The 18,051-nt window shown below is 43.7% G+C and overlaps 1 protein-coding gene across 4 annotated transcripts in view; it reads right to left on the minus strand.

Moving 5' to 3' along the window:
• EXOC2 (exocyst complex component 2) overlaps nt 1-18,051 on the minus strand; it is a 1,213,422-nt gene that overhangs the window by 951,213 nt on the left and 244,158 nt on the right. For all 4 annotated transcript variants that reach the window (XM_069217791.1, XM_069217808.1, XM_069217816.1 and 1 more), the window contains one exon: nt 8,044-8,168. In XM_069217791.1, coding sequence (XP_069073892.1) covers nt 8,044-8,168 — 125 coding nt within the window. The remainder of the gene's footprint in view (nt 1-8,043; nt 8,169-18,051) is intronic.

Genomic DNA, 18,051 nt, shown 5'->3' on the forward strand with positions numbered 1-18,051 from the left:
AGCATGCAGAGGTCCAACCCATCCTGAAGAAATCCTCAGCCGACCCAAACAACTTGTTCCTCCCATTCCTTGCCAAAATCTTGGAAAAGTCCATCAAGTGCCAGCTCTACAGACTACCTCCAACACAACAACATGCTCGACCCATACCAATCCGGCTTCTGGCCCAACCACAGCCCCAAGACCACCCTGATCGCAGCTACGAATGACATCAAATGCCTCCTCGACCTCTGGGGAACAGCGGACCTCATCCTCCTTGAAATGTAAGGAGCTTTTGACATCATCTCCACCACACTCTCATCACCACACTCCACAGCATCAGCATCCAAAACAACGCACTCAACTGGAAAGCCTCCTTCCTGTCCACACGAGCACAGAGGATTCGTCTCTGCACCCAAAGACATCTATGGCGTTCCCTTGGGCTCCGCCCTCAGCCCCACCCTCTTCAACACCTACATGACTCCACTGGCGGACATTGCAGGCACCCACAGACTAAACATAATTTCCGACACCCAGCTCGTCCTACCCCTCAGACGACATTGCAACCACGCAAACAACTTCCAAACCATCATGGCCAACATCACCACCTAAAAGAGGACCAACTGCTACAAGCTAAATTCAGACAAAACTGAGATTCTCATCTTCAGGAAAAAGCATTCCCCCTGGGACGACTCGTTGCCCCACCCACCCCCTCCATCCACACACACGACCTCAGGACCATCTTGGACACCCAAATGACCATGAAGCAACAGATCAACACAGTCTCCACTGCCTGCTTCCACATCCTCTGCATAATTTTCCGATGGACCCCCCATCTCAACCAGGAAGACTGTCACCCAGGCCCTCATCTCCAACCGACTCTACTACAGCAATACGCACTACCCTCAAACCACCAAAGTGCTCCTAATCCTCCTCTAGACAATCCAGGACTCAGCAGCAAGCCTCGTCCTCAACCTCCCCAGGCGAACCAGCATCACTCTCTACCTCGGGCCGTCCACGGGCTCCCCGTCCAGCAAAGATGCCTCCTCAAGCAACGCCCTCCACAACGCCGGACCTGCCTACATCAACAACTGCCTCACACTCCACCGACTGGTGAGGGAACTCCGCTCAACCACCCCCACCCAGGCCCACGTCCCATGCATCCGGCATGAACGCTTCAGACGTCACTCCTTCTCCTACCTTGCCGCCAAGTCCTGGAACGACCTCCCCCTCCACCTGCACCTGCGCACCTCCCCTCATCTCAAGACTTAGCTCTCTGACTGCCATCGCCAGCCAGACAAGGCCCGCAGCATACCACCAGCACCTGGAAAAACCCTTGGGTGAGAAGTTTCACACTCTGCAAGAACACCCTGATTGATTGTCAATACAAGTCCCAAATCTGCAGGCGTGGTCAATGGTTTTGAGAATCAGGCCATGGCTTTTTAGCAGAGCAAAACATTATTTCTCCACAGTCTTAATAAAACAACACTACTTGAAATTATAGTTTAAAGGACACATCACTACAGACATTATGGGAAGCATAATAGCTGGATTTACTGAGACTGATAAAGATGTCACTTTCAAAAGGTCAGGTTAAGGTGAAATCTGTTCTTCTCAGCTAAGTTTATAGCTGCTCTATTTTGTTGTCCTTGTTGACTATCCCAGCAGTCACTGTCATGCAGTGAGCTAACAGGCAAAGAGACTTTGGGGCTGATTTAGGGTTTGGCAAAGAGAGCACTCAGTTGCAACAGAGACAGAATACCCTCTGTTCAACTCTTGATGCCCTCCCGATTTAAAGGCTGGAGGACAGTCAGGGTTACGTCGACATTGGCAAAAACCTTCCTCCAACAGCCTGAGGGAGTAGGAAACGTCAAAGGTAACTCAAACAACCATCTGCCTCATCCACAGTGGGTGGGACAGATATTCTAGCCAACACAGAGAGGTCCGCCAGCCCCACAGATATCTCCAAATTTGCGGGTAGAGTAAAGACATAAAGTCCTCTACCACCCTGTCTGCCTTTTTATAAGTCAACCAAACTCTGAATCAGGCCCCTTAGTTACTTGATTAATGCACACTATCTGCTGAACAAGGAAAAGGTAAATAACTAAAGATGGGTCACAATTACCTTTTATATTCTATGTAAGCATTTGCTAAGTAAAAATACAAAAGAAGGCAGAAAACAGAAGTTTACTACTAACTTGATAAGATCGATTGGGGAAAAAAAATGAAACAATTTTTATTTTTGAACAGTATAATCACAGCCACTATCAACGCTGACAGGTACATAAAAATGCCGATACTCATAAGGGTAGCATTTTCACAGTGCCAAGACATCTTAAAAAGTCTTTAAGACACAGATGGTCGGATATACTACTCTGGAGCAGACTAAACCACCACGGAGGTCGGGTGGGTGTTGCTCTCCTTCCACAAGACATTTTCAATGTGTTCGGCACGATAACAGAAGCCAAAGGCAGAATTTCACTTGTTGAGGATGAGGTGATGACCATCAAAGCAACAGTGTCCTGACTAGCCACCACTAAACACACCCTGGGGAACAGGGCTGGAAACAGGGGGGCTGAAAACACCACACTGGAAACATTCATGGAAATGTGGCTTAGATCCCGGATCCTAGTTAAGCGCTGGATTACAGTGGTTTCTGGTGGAACAAGCACACAAAGTCTTGGCCCCAAAATCACCTAAAGACCTCAGTATACTGAACTTTCAAGATCAGAGCGTAGCATCTTCAAACAGGAGGTGCACAAGAAGGTTATATTATGGTGTCAGTCCACCTGCATCATGATCTTCACCGAGTACACCAAGAGAGTCCAGAAGCAGAGGAAATCCTTTAAGATGGTTAAGTTAAAACTCAGGGAGAGCCCCTACTATAAATGTTACTCTTCCTTGTGAAGCATACAACTCTCCCTCCTACTACTTTAAATCCCCAGAATGAGAGTAGGACTGAGCTGTGGAGAGGGGACGAGGCAGGGGGACGCGCCACGCATCTCTTAAGACAAACTCTGTCTGTGGACATATGAGGGGGCAGACATAGAACTTTATTACTGGGCATCACAACTTCTGGTCATAAACAATTAGCTGACTGGTGGGTAGAATGACCCAGCATACTGAGCAGAGCAGGTTCTTCTGCGTCTAGAACAGGTGATGCATTTCCTCTATGGTACTCCTGTCTCAGCACGTCTTTTGGACTTGGACTGTATGAGGATGTGTTCCTCAGATGGTGGCACTCTGATTCATGGGATGGCACAAGAAGCTGACACGTCAAACTCCATTACTGGGTGGTCGCTAGTTGAACCATATGTCACAGTTACAGGGATTTAGCCATTGGGTCAAAACTGCAATTACGACTCCCGGGATGTGTGGATGGGATCTCATTTGAAAACCTTGCTGAATTGCAGACATACTTTAAGCTTGCACGCATTCAATTCCACAAATATCTACAGATTCGTCACTGCCAAAAGGTTTCTGACTTACCAGAGTATAGCTCGCTGGAGGACCAACTGATGATAATGGGTCTTGGCTGAGGTGGGGTAGCTAAGATTTATCAATTGTTCATAAACACACCATCCAGGTTTGCACCCCTGAAGCACAAGAGGAGAATTTGCAGTAGCCTCCAGGCTCCAATTGATTCAGCTGCGCTTCTTACACATTACCTACCTAATACCAAGCCAAACCCAAGTATATCTGGTGAACATGCAGAGTTGCAGATTGTTTTCATATGATGTGGCAATGCCCCGAGCTCGCCAAACACTGAAGCTTGAAAGCCAAATCCCTCACCCAAGTACAAACCCATCAACCCAACTCCAAGGGTAGCACTACAAGGGCTGCTGGAAGACATGGGGAGTAGGGGAAGCAAGTGCATGCTGGCGGGGTTGGCAAAGAGAGAGATTGCATGTCAATGAAGTAACATCAATCCACCCACATAACCGGAATGGAAAGCAGCAATGGACTGGTGTTCTCAACAGGAGCAGCTGATTTATCAGGCCAGAGGATGCCCTAAGAAACACACCAGTGTTTATGGTGGTTGGTGGGATTACTTTGATGATTGCCAGAAATGATGGTTGAAGGGGGAGCTGAAAGAAGGGATTGTGTGGGGGGGGGGGCGAGTAATGGGTGGGGGGTTGCTGTCTATTGCTATGACTAAAAATTAAAAAATTAAAGTTGATTATAAAAAAATCTTGAGTATTATGGAAAATAATACTATATAATACAATGTTTCAAGTCGTTTCAAGTCGTCTGTTTACTAAAATGGCTATGGTGACACTGAATAACAAAATGCTGGTCTTTGTCTCCTGCTGAAAGTGGCAATGAATGTGGTTAAGTCCACGCGTGCTCAGAAAAAAGGAGAGTGGTTATTTTTTTAAAGAACATTTTTTTTTTTTTAAACAGTTATTTAAATCCATACAACAATACACAATAGCAAGACGTGCATGCCACTAGTAAATTACTACTGAGGCAATACGTTTTTCTCACCACACTAATATAGCCTTATAGCTGGCCATAGAGGGCTATACTGGCCCGGCTCAGGCCTCTAACAAGGGAGCAGGCCTTTAGAGGCTGGTATAGCCAAGCTATGGCGGGCTATAAGGCTATTGTACCATTCTGCCGCTAGAGGGCAGAATGTTCTAATTAGGAAAACAAAGGTCTCATGGTGCCTGAGGGGGTCAAAATTCCCTTGGGCTCCTGAGGCCTTTGTTAACAGCAAAAGCTGTGAAAGAGACATTGGAATGTAGATGCTACGGTCTTCTATCAGCAATTAGAAGTCCGGAGCACTCCATTGTCTTCAATGGAGCGCTCAACATTCCAATGTACTCATAAACAAAAGTGTCATTTATGAATAATTTACAGTGTTGTCTACCTTGTATACGTTAGAATAACAAATGTTTGGCAATTTAAAATTAAAATAGATTATGCACAGTGGAAAATCCTGTTTGTAAATACCATACAACAATGAATACACATTTGAATGCTTTAATTTTGCGTGCAATATACCAAGCTGTGGCATTAAGGTTGAGGTAGAGGAGGGGGTGATGGGGCTGACAGACCTATGGAATGGTCGCCTCTTCTGTGAGCGCCTGCAAGTCTCCCTTCACCTGGGCTGCACTCTTGTTCCAAAGCCTCTTGGTGTACTGGCATCCAAAGGGGACCCTGGATGGCACTTTGACAGCGCCACAGTGTAAATTTAGAGTGTGAAGTCAATTGAGGGAGACTACTGTGCAGTGTGACGGCCTCTCATACTCGAGATTAGTTGACATACACTTCTGCACTCAGGTGAGTTGTTTTGCCCAGGATGTACACTTGCTGCACTGTCCCTATTCTGGACAAACTGATCCTGCCAGAAAATGTCATTGAAAGAACTGAAAGCAATGCCACAGAAGACTCAATTATTAATGCAGATTTGGTTGCAAAACTGGGGACAGATGTTGGTTTTTTGATGGAACTTAGGAGGGCAACTAGGCTTTCAGCAAAAGTAGATGGTTTCTCAGTACTGACTAAAGTCTGACAGAGGTGGTGGTGGACCAGAGAATGAAGTCATTTTCTTGGAAGGCTGAGGGCTCAATGCACGATTTCCACTGTAGTGGTGCTCTGCCTTAAAGTAGAGCTGTTTGAATGTGTGGGGCTTTGCCTTGCGGCTGGGGGTGGTACTTACAGCCACCTGGGTCTTCGTGGTGTGTGTGGTCCCTTACCTCTTCTCCCGTGGAGGTTCTTTAAGACAAAGTGACAGGGCTGGACCTGGGCTGGGCTGACAGACTTCTGGATGGGTCCACCTCCACTTCGATGTGGAGTGAGTCCTGCTCACCAAAGATGTCCGGGGCTGTCAGATAATGACCAGTGCTGCATTTTAATGTGAGCCCAGCACCTTTCCAGTTCCTCAATGTCTTCTTGCATCAGAAGGTGAGGCAGAAGTTCCATGTCAACTCTTGTGATCCAGGAGAGACAGGAGAGACAGAGGTTACCGACCTCGTGGTGGTCAGCCCAGGAATATTTGACATCTGTGGGCAGAATTGGAAAGATGTATGAAGCAAAGACCTTGGAGGTGGAAGAGGGCTGTGCCATCCAAGACTGATGGTGTCCATTAGTGGGATGATTGAGACTGAGGGAAAAAAAATAGTCTACCAGAGACTGTTCACCACCGTCTGAAGCCGATGGTGGTAATAAAACAGACAATCTAAGGTGGAGACGATGCCCAATGCACATTGTGAACTAAGAGAGGAGTCACATAACATCCTTTCACTCAATGCTGCTTAGACGAAAAACAACTTGTAATGTCAGAGTTCAATACTAGATGGCAGAGTATGCATACTATGTGCATCTACCACAATGCATGCTACGAACTGATTGTTTCTTAGCCATAGGCTAGAATTTGCCTCCACTTGTTTTTTTCTTCATCAAGAAAAAAAATCAAGCAATACAAAACTGCATCTTATTGAGATCCGAAGATTAACTCTGTAGTTGCCTTTTCCACCATAGAGTATCCTGGTTTGTAGCAGATGAAGATGTTCACGTGTTTTTTGAGGCAAAGTAGGTAGAGGTTTCTCAAAGATCTCTAGTATATGGCCATATTTTACAAAGTCTGAGACCCAATAATCTGTGGTAATATCAATTCATTGTCTGTAGATTTTGCCTCCAACGGGGTGTGTGAAGATGGTGGGATAGCTGTTGTGGCCAGCGCCTGGAAGCAGCTATTGTCTTTGCTGGAAAGGTGGTAACCCAGCAAGCAAACATAGTGATTGTTTTTGATAAGCAGCTGGTGGTAGAGCCCTACATGGTTATCAATACTGCTGGTAATAGGAGTTATGAGGTATTTAAAAGGTTAACAAGATTCACCTATTCACTGCTGCTAAACCTTATTCTTAGTCCACTGTTCCCAAATCATGCACTCGTTATTGCCCTTGCCTCATACTTCTGATGTGGTCATTAAAAAGAAGATCAATGTAGGAATGAAAGTTACCAACCATATTCACGTGTTGCAGCAATTTTGTAACTTGGTTTTGGAGGTTTCTCTGCATTCTCCCTAGGGATTCAGGGTGAGAATATCCCTTATACTAAGGTATACATCAAACAGCAGAACTAGTACTGCTTATTTAAATGCTGGTTGTGCCCTACAGTTGGCTAGATCAGAAATGAAATTAGTCTTACCAGCCTAGAGTTTAGAGATTTGACTGCTGTGTCTAGGTCTTGGATGCTGAAAGCATTATAGAGTTTTAAGGTGCCTTGCAGTACCCTAGGGTGATGTTTACTATCTTTTCTTTGTGATATACATTAACCTGTGTCAAATAGGATCCCTTCATTTTTTTTTTGTGAATATGTATGATCCCAAAACATGCTTTTTTTTTTTTTTTTTTTGCATTAACGACAGCAAGCATATGAACCAGTGCAAAGGTAAGAATGATCAGAATAACCATTACTCGTATACTGATTGCAGCCAGGATGGATAACTGCTGCCAACAGAGAATAACCCTTAGCCCCTCTTCTTTTTCTCTTAGTTTCTATTGTCTTAGCCAACTCTGAGGGGGAATACACAATATTTCCCTCAAGAGAAGGCCCCTGGAGATATGTGCTTTTCAATGTACCAGCAAACCTCAATCCTTGCTCACGACTGGTTAAAGAGTTTTTCTGTTTATGATCGACTAGTTGGTATACTGTCCGTCATGCTAATGTCCAGTTAATTATTTGATTTGTGAGATTTAAGTTGTTTGACAGCTCTCCTTATTTTCATTATTTGCCTATCTAACATATTATTGATGTTTTGCCCATTTATGCAAAATAACTATTGCTTAATATTCCTGCATTATTACAACTGTGACAATGTTATACAATAACCAACTTGAACATTCACTGCAGACAGGGGTTAAAACCTTTGCCAATATCAAGGAGTTTTGGGAATGCAACCGTTCTGCAGTGGTGGGATATCCCATGCATTTTTAATGAAATGAAAGTGCATGTTTCTTTGGGCATACTGTGATTTGAACAAACCACAAAAACACAATATCTTTAATTTGTTCACAAATCTCTCACAAAACAAAGAGAAAATAATTTGACTAAATATACCTGACAAGGCATCCTGTGCTTCAAAGAAAGTGCTGAGGCCTCCTTTCACATATGCCAGGTTACCCTCGTTTTTCTTGTTGGACTGCTTCCTCAGGTTGTTAGCTGCTATTCTGAGCTGATCAAAGCTGATGAAAGAAAGTAATTTGTAGTATGAGACCTTTAAAATGAAACTGCATTATCCTGTTCACATTAGACGGTTAGTATTGTAGAGTGACCCGAGGGTTAAGAGCTTGACATATTGTACCCAAAACTTGTCATTCTTTTCAAACGTACAGGTTTATCCAACAATCTAAAATATTAAAGGAGAGTATTTCTAAGGGGTAACAAAATTGTGTTTATAGCTTGAAAAAGTACTGACAAAGCAACCACAATACAAACAATGAGAAACAAAATCTGTCGATGGACATTCATGCACTTCATAAAGTGGGCATCCAGATAAAACATGCATTGACAAAGCCAATAGGTTTCACCTTAGTTTTTTCTTTTGCGTTCTCTATCTAACTGGCTTATAAATATTGGAAAAAGGTTATAATAATGTTGGTTTTAAATTTGATAAATCGTTAACAACTGTTTATGTTGTGATGTATGTTGAATTAATATCCCACGGTTCCAAACTTGTAATTGTACCTTATTTAATATGGTAGTGTATTAGAGTATATAGTAATGTATAGTAATGTGTAGTTAGTAAAGTGCCACTGCACCTGCTGCTCCATTCATGCCCCTTTTAACTGCAAGGTAACTGTAATTGTGACTGCCTGTTTAGTAGTAAAATATAGCAATATTTGGTGTTTAGAGGAGCCCTGACACCTTGTGGCACCGATGTCACTGCACATGCTGCACCATTCAAATCATGGCCCTAATATTTTCAAGGTAACTTTACTTGTGACTGCCTGTTGGGTACAAAATTATAGCAATAGCTGGTGTTTAGAGGAGTTCTGACAACTTCTGGCCCTACTGCCACTGCAAATGCTGCACCATTTAGTGCCTGTAAGATAATTGCACTTGTGCCTTCCTGTTAATAAGTCACTGAGAGAATAGCAATTCGAAATAAAACGTCACCCAATTATACAAATGACTTTTCTTTAAAAATGAGTGAGAGGTAACTTAACCCCTTCAATGCTAAGCCTCTTCCCAACCTGTGCTAAGCCTTTTTTGGCTATTCGGGGTAGTTCGCACTTAGGCCCCCATGTTTTGTCCACATAAGCGATCCATGCCAAATTTGTGTTCTACACCACCCCCCTCTCACACCTCCACAGCATCCTGGGAATTCTAAAAGGTACCCTGATTTGTGAATTTCCCCGGTAGGGACCGAGAAATTCGCCAAAATACAGCTAAAATGTGTTTTTTGGAGGGGGAAAAATGAGAAAAAAGTGCTGCAAAGCATCTGTTCTTTTCCCTGCAAACGACAGCAACGAAGGGTTTGTGGTACTAAAGCCACCATCGTCCCAGCTTTTCAGGAACAGACAGACTAGACTCAGAAAAACATTTTTAACAAAGTTTTGCCATTTTACTGGGAGATATCCAATTCTTTTCTATTTTTTTGTGCTCTCAACCTCCTTCCAGTTAAGAAATGGGTGTGAAACCAAAGGTGGATCCCGGAAAGCTATACATGTCTGAAAAGTAGACAAAATTCGTAACTTAGCAAGGGGTAATTTGTGAGGACCTTTCAAGGTTTTCCTATAGAAGGTAACAGTTGAAAGAAAAAAATATTGAACTGGAGTTGAAAAAAAAACCAGCCTTTTCCCTCTACATTTTCATCTGTAACTTTTACTAGCCATGGCAGATTTCTAAATGCAATATACGTTATGTCTGCTAGACCCTTCTGGTTGCAGGGCTATATAGGGCTTGTATGTTCAGCAAGAACCCAATGTACCCAGAGCCAATAAGTGAGCTGCACCTTGCAATGGGTTTTCATAGAGTACCGAGTATACAGCAATTCATTTGGTAAAATATAACGAGTGAAAGATGGGTATCAAGGAAACCTAAGTATTTCCGAAATGTGCACAAAATAGGGAGTTTAGAGGCAGTGGTTATATGCATATCTCTGAATTTGCGGGTACCCACACTAGCATGTGAGTTACAGAGCATTTCTCAAAATGACTTCTTGCTCACACACTGTCTTACATTTGGAAGATGCAAATGCAGAGAAAGACTATTGTTAACATTTGTTCTGCTATTCTGCGTTCCCCCAAGCCTCCCGATAAAAAATGGTACCTCACTTGTGTGGGTAGGCCTAGTGCCCACAACAAGAAATGCCTCAAAACATAGCGTGGACACATCACATTTTTCCACTGAAAACCGGCGCGTTTTATGAAAGGTGCCTTTATGAGGATTTTGGGCTCTAGCTCAGCCGGAACCTAGGGAAACCTAACAAACCTATACGTTTTTTTTTTTTTTTTTTTTTTTAAACAAGGCACCCAGAAGAATTCAAGATGGGGTAACTTGTGTGGCTCTCAAAAGGTTCTGCTAACCAGAATACCTTGCAAACTTACAATATTTGTCTTAAAAATAAAAAAAATTCTTGCATTCGTTAATTCAAAGTTTTGGAATCTGAGGGGAGCCACAGATGTCCATCCACCCAGCATTCCCCCAAATCTCCTGATAGAACTGATAACTCACTTGTATGGATAGGCCTAGTGCCCGTGACAGCGAATCCCCAAAACGTAGGGGTAGATGGAGGATAACAATCCCCTGCCCCTAGGGAAGGCGGGCGCCGACAGACTGGTTACAGATTTGGGATGGGTGGGGGGGCATTGGTAAGTCCATTTCGGGCAGCCCCCCATCCCAAAGTTAGGGAAAAAAACAAAACGTAATCTCTGGTGCCTAGTAGGCTTTCTGCAACCCCCAGGGCGAGGGTGGGAGGGGGCCATTTGGGGGCTATTGCCTCCATCTACTGTTTACATATTTGTGGTGGGTGGGGGGCATTGATAAGGCCATTTTGGGCGGTCCCCATCCCTATACATTATTTAAAAAAGTCCTTGGCACCTAGTACGCTTTCTGCCACCACTCCCCCCCCCCTATTTTCCCATTCTGCCCCAGGGGGTCTGAAAGTCTGCCACACTTATATATATTTATGGGTGGGTGGGGGACAGTGGCATGGCCAGTTTGTGCAGCCCCTACCCGTCTCAAAAAAATAAAAATAAAAAAATATCCCTGGTGCCCATTGGATGGGCTTTTGCCTCTATCTGCTGGGGGGGGGGGGGAGGGGGGGGGTCCAGAAAAACAAATACTGCCCAGAAAATAAAGGGGAGAATAAAACCTTGCCCAAGAGGCTGCTCCCCCTCCCTGGTGTCTACTGGAGTGGATCCCTGCTTAGGGATCCCCCTCCTGTGGCGAATCCCAAGCAGGAATCCACTTGGAAGGGGCACCACTGGAAAGGGGAGATTCTCCCTTTTACAACGATCCACCTCCAGCCTGCCTCGGTCCTCAGGGGGCTGAGATAGCCCCCTGAGCACTGACACAGGGAAAGTGAAAAGTGTTCCTCAGCTCATTTCACTTTCGTTTTCATTGAAATCACTTCAGCGCAAGCTTGTTTCCCACCTCCCAAGGCTGTTTCTTTCAGAAGGGAATCCTTCTGGTGCCCACAGCAGAGGGGTTTCCTGCTTGTGTGCAGAGGAAGCCGGGTGCCATCCTCACCACGGAAAGGTTAAGGAACAAACACAATAATTGTAATATTTACAACTGCTATTCATCAGAAATTTAATTAAGTAATGAAAAACAACTTAATGAGCCCACTCGCTTCTTGCTTCACATCTGCACGCAGTAATGCACTGCAAGATGACCGACATGTTTACACATATTTCAAAGTGAATTGACTTGCGTTCTGTTCACATACAAACACTAACAAGGAACCAATTACCAATAACCGGAAGGTGTACTTTGGACATGCTCCACGCTATGGCAAAAGCAGAACAGAAGTTTAACAGAAGAGAAGGAAATTACCTGCTAGCCAATAAAAATAAGTAAATCCAAGCAAAGACGGAGCAACATTTGGATGAACAACTGGGAAGGTAAGGTAAGGAAGGGGTGAAGTAGGGGTGGGTTCTAAGTTCCTTTAAAGATTTGGTTTTAGTAACAGATTGCGCAAGCACAGTCCAAGCACTATGCAGGCGAAACCTAAAAAGGCCATTTCGAATGCTAGAAATGTGCTATAAAATCCTGCTAGCATAGCCTATTAAAGCTGATGTCAAATACCAATAGACTCATAAAATGGTTGTGGATAAAGGAATGGTATAGCAAAGTCTAAAAGCCCCTCACTTATTAAATTCGTTCAAGGCAAATCCACACTTAGGGGGTCATTATGACCAGTCACTGACGGTCAGACCGCCGAGGTCTTGGCGATCAGACTGCTACATGACCGCAGCGGAACCGCCACGGTCCAAACGCTGACACCGCCAGGCTGCCACCAACCTGCAGCCTGGCAGTCCCCGACGGTTGCAGCGCTGGAAAAGCTGGCAGAATGGTGTACTCTGGGGCAACGGGGAGCCCCTGCACTGCCCATGCACTTTGCATGACAGTGCAGGGGCCCCCATGCACAGCCCCATCACGCATTCCACTGCCTAAATTACAGGCAGTGGAATGCGCGACAGGTGCTGCTGCACCCGCTGCACCACCACATTGCAGCCAGCTCCATTAGGAGCCAGCTGCAATGTTAAGGCCCTGTTCCCTGCTGGGCCGGCGGGGAACTCAAAATAGGGCTGGCATGGTTCAGGCCTGTGTGGCCTGATGGCGGAAAGACATTGGTGGGCAAACTCTGCCGCCGGCCAAAGTCATAGAGGGCCTTAGTGATGTGCGGGAAATGGCTGCCATTTAGGTGTTTTGTAGTTTTGGCAAAACAAGTATTTTGTTAGTGGCGTAGCAAGGATGCCAGCGGCTCTAGTGTAGTCAGTCAAAATTGTCCCCCATCCATTTGCTCGATACTGGAAAACTGCATTGGACACCTCAGGGTCTCTAGTCTTCACTGCCATTGCAACTGCCACACTACTGATAACTACACCCTTATATTCCCTGAACAGAAGTGTAAGAAACTGTTGTTGGCTGACCTGGGTGTGAGCCCTGGTCAATCAACAGCCACAATTCCTTGCAGGGTGAATCACAAAAAAGTCAATAATTTAACTTGTGCTTAACCCTGGGTAGCTTTGCACAAAAAGCAGTCAAGCTAAACTTACAGGCAATGTGTTAAGTATTTAAGGAGTACACAAAAACCAACACAGTGAAAACAACACGATAAAAATTCCAAACCGACTAAGAAAAATAGAGACAATGTTAATGAATTATTTGCCACCAAAGCCATAAAAATCTAGTTAGTAGAACTGGAGTTAATCATTTTTAAAGTTTAAGGTTCAAAATAACAAGTCCTTAGTTTAAGAAAATGGTCTCCTGGGCACCTTTAGAACCACAACCAAGGTCCAGGAGTGCATGGAGAGCTCTTTGGGATTCACAACTCACTCAGGCTGGGTCTACATGTGGGTTGAACATGGTGGCAGCCTGTTATGTCCCTGTAGATCTGAACAGGAGCCAGCAACACTAGCCCTTGGAATCACTTCTGGAAGTCCTGGGGGCAGGGCTGGCCTCTGAAGGTTCAAGGCAGGCTCCAGGCAGCAACGCAGTCCTTCCAGGTACACCAGCAGACTGGTAGAGTGCACAGCAGGTCACAGCAGCAGGCAGTCCTCTGACAGTCCTTCCACAAGTCCAGTAGTGAACTGAGGGGTAGTTCTCAGAGCTCTATTTTTATACTCTAGTGCCCTGGTCCTAGAAGTTAGGAGAAGTTTCCAGAAGAGTTCTATGAAGTTCAAAGAGTTTCCTGTCTCTCCTGTCTCCCCTGCCATGGCTCCTAGCTGGCTGCACTGAAAATACAGGGTTGTTAAGCCTAATGTGTGCTAGAAGAGCCCAGCCTATTCAGTTGCAAGAGGAGCTGTACTTAGCTCCGCATCCCCCATCAAGTCAGTTAATGGCCCCTTCAGGCTCTGCTAATCCCACTATTATGTGCTGTCTGGTGTGAATTCACAAAGTCTCAACTGTAAGTTACACCCAGTCATGTGACCAAAGGCAGGCTGCAGGCACAGAGGACTAAGGGCCTGAAAATGCCAACATTCTAACAATGGCATTTACAAACATGTAATGATAAATCCAACTTTACAATTAAAGGAGGTTTATCATTAGAAGTCCCTAGGCACTGCTTTCAGGCTACAACGGCAGGCCTAGGACAAGTTTTAAGGCACTACTTAAGTGGGTAGCACAATAAGTGATACAGGACCAGTGGTAGCATTTAATTTACAGATATTGGATATAAGGTATAAGATTCTACAAGAGACTTACATCTAAATTAAATATGGGTATATGTCACTCAAGCCATGTTTAGGGAGAGAGCACAAGCACTTTAGCACTGGTCCTAAAGGCAACACGAAGAAATCCAGTAAAAGTAGGAGGAGGAAGGAAAACAAAGTTTGTGGGTGACCCTTTAGAGAAGGTCATTTCCAACAATAAGAAAAGGAAGGACATGTTAGAATCCTTCCTCATGCTGCTTCTTCCCTAAAACATACCTGGTCATTTACACTATTCAAACTCTAGTCCTTGGTCTTCCAAGTACCTGATTGTTGATTGTTACTCGTATGATTTTTGCTTTAGCTCCATGGTAGGGTGATCATGCAGAGAGGTTAAATTAACTCATCAAGTTATTTGACTACTTATCTACCTATTATTACCATTACTGAGCACTAATTATGTGCTACTCACATATGTAGAGAAAGGCATATTATTTAGTCTTTTTTTTATTTTTATTTTTATCTAGCACTATCCTTAAGTCTGCTCTAAGGTGCTTTCTGTGATGGAATGTTACAGTAGAAATGCAGGCGGGATTGCCTGCTTTGTTTTTTCCCTCTCATCGAGTAGAATAAATGACAACAGAATCACACTAGAGAGTCCCAGTAACGCAAGAAACTGCATGACAACCAACAGACCTTCCAGAGAGGCTAGCCTTTCAATCCATAGGAACAGACCACTGAGAGAAGTACTCCAGCTATGACTAAAAGCTAACAATTAACTTTCCCCATTCTCATGGAGAACCTAAATATCTGACAACCGTGACAGAAACTTACACAAAACATGAAACCAGTGAACCCAGGGTGACCCTTGGAATGGTTCACTTGCATTTTCCTTAAGCCCTTACACAGCTCATTTTTTAACCAAGAACTTCAGCGCTTGCATATCTTGAGGAAGAAGCTCAACCTACATTTTTGCTCTTCATTTGCCATTGACAATAGACATTCCATCCCCGGTCATTAACCGCCTTTCTCTTCCTCCACTCTTTCCATGCACAGCTTACACCATAACAAATGCAAATTACTTATTCTACACATGTATCCCTTAAGCTATGTAAACATCCTTGCATGCTATCCGTAACCTCATACAGTCGCGGACGTAATTCTCTTTATATGTTCAGCATTCATCTGCCCTTGGGACCATGACTATGCTATTATAATAGCTTCAATAAAATAAATACAAAAAAATTGAGTTCCAACTACAAGAAATCCTATACTAACAGCACTTTTTAACATTTCCCACAAAATGAAGATTTTGATTGTAATTTACACGTAGTATGCTTTATTTTATTCACGAACGTTTATATTTCCTTTCATAAAAGGTAACTGAGCGACAATTATGGCTTTTCACAGCAACATCTTTTGCTGCCAGCTATTTACTGAGGAAATACATGCAATAAACATTCATAAATTCCATCGTTAGTAATTCAGCAAATCTATACACAATTTAAAAGTCTGAACACTTTGCCATTTTTGTTTTTAGGAAGGAAAAGCATTTGGGTACAAATCAGAGGATTCTTGCAAGGAAAAAGCAAGATGTTTCTAACCAAAACATCCAGGCTAAAAATATTCAGAGTTCTTGTTCCCTAGGTTAAATAAAGTACAAGGAAATGACACGTGTGATACAGCTTGACAAATTATAATTCTTAAAATGACCGTGTCCTGCAACATGTGATCCAACACCTCCACTAAAAAAAAAAAAAACACCTAAGGAAAACGTTTTGAAGTTAGTCCCCACCCCACCTCCCTTCACAATTTCATGACAAGGCGTAAGGTAGCAAGAGTGGTAGGGATGAGCACAGGGGTCAGAGCTTGCGATTTTCAAATTCAGAGGTACTTTTGTACAGGTCAAAATCTGCGCTAAATGTGAAAATTATGAAAGAGCAAATACATCAAAGAAAAACAGAAATTGACCAAAAAAACAGTACCCTAATAACGGGGTGTTGTGTCCCAAACATTCCTCAGCCTCAAACTACAGCTGCTGCGCTAACGACAGCTGCAGCTTTGACTATCAGGGTGTCTTTTCGGTCGCTTTCACCTCTTCCTCCCATTATGCCCAGCCATCACTCCAATTCTAAAACTTACTCTTTCAGAAAAAATTAACTCCCAGTGTAGCCTGCACTTCACAGTAGGGCTTCCTCAGCTGTAATGCTAGCAAAGCCCCATGCCTCATTTGGAAATTAAGACACTAATGATTGTGGTGCAGTGGGCCTCTCGCACCCCTAAGCTGCTACTGTCTGGCGAAGCGGGTAGTCTCCCATGCTCTTTGGTAATATTGTGGAGCCCGATCCCTTTCCATTCCCCTCGGTCACCTCTCTAAAGCCCAAGTAAAGGTTATTTCCTCTGCTTCAGTATTCCCTTCCCATGGGCCATTGGTACAAGGCCCAAAGCAACACTGGTACAGCATGGGTGCACTGGGGCCCTAATGCAAGCAAGGAAAAATAGTAAAACAGCCATATTAGGAATTTAGTTGGCACCTCACACCACTGGGCCTCAGTGCCACTGCATCTGCATCTGCAGCAACAATGCAGCCCTACCAAGCAGGCTTCCTCCTCTGCCCACTGCAACAGGTTACCACTCTTAGGCAGACATCCTACTTTGGTCCTCGGGCCTCTGTGTGAGGAAAAAAAGTGACAGAATTCCTGCATCTCCACCACACCTCTTACCCCATTACTTGGTCGTTTTTCTCTGTGCAACAAGGGTGTCCTGAACCCTAATACTATCAAGGAAAATGGGCCGCCATCCACTTTATGACCCTTTGTCCCAGTGCTACTGCACCTGCTGCACTAGCAGTAGTAATGGCCCCTCCCACTTGCGAATGTTGACAAAAACATTTTTTTAAGTGAGAGCAGAGGTCCCATGGCCCACTGCTTAATCTTACAAAATGTTACACTTTTTTTTTTTTTCCTTTAAGGAAAACAAGTTGCATTTAACAAAATATTGTTTATTTTGAAAGCAGTCACAGACGGGGTGCCTGATAAACCAACAAGCCACTATCCTTGTGATGGTAGTGAATCATAATGGGTGTGACTGTTCACCTACTTCATTAATATTCATGAGCTATGCCAAGTCGCAACTTTCTACGATTTGGAATTTTGAGAAGCGTACATAGGACAAAATACCTCACTGGTCGCATCAGTATTCTGCAGCCAATGTTTAGTGTTGAAAAATACCTTCCCTAGGTAGAGTCTAATTATCTATGACTGAAATACATACTTTCAAAGTGTCTTTTTTTTTTTTTTTTTTTTAAACAGTAAATCATTTTTGTGGCAGCCTACGTTATAGTGTGTGTAATACCGTTTAAAATAATAACTTGGGTATTCACAGCACTTTTTGTTACAAGGTGGGACCTCATAGAAATGAACACACAAGCCCCCTGCACCAACCAGGATTCAATGCTGTACCACTTGAGGTTTCAGAACTACAAGAGTGCATGTTCCACGGATTAGTTTAACTTGCATTTATTTTACAATTAAGTTGTGTGCATTATTTTATTTGCAGTTGCCCAAAGGAAAAAAATAAAATAGTTACAGAATATTTTGTTTTTTAGCCATGCCTTTGACCCCTCCATCACAGCATTTAGGATCCCAGTTCTTATACTTTTTTGTATTCACTTCAAATGCTGCTTATAAATGAAGACAGTCCTGAAAAGTGCCAAATAGCCAACGTCGCGCATCCAAGCCATAAT

The sequence above is a fragment of the Pleurodeles waltl genome, chromosome 2_1 (genome assembly GCF_031143425.1).
Source record: "Pleurodeles waltl isolate 20211129_DDA chromosome 2_1, aPleWal1.hap1.20221129, whole genome shotgun sequence".
Taxonomy (NCBI): Eukaryota; Metazoa; Chordata; class Amphibia; order Caudata; family Salamandridae; genus Pleurodeles; species Pleurodeles waltl.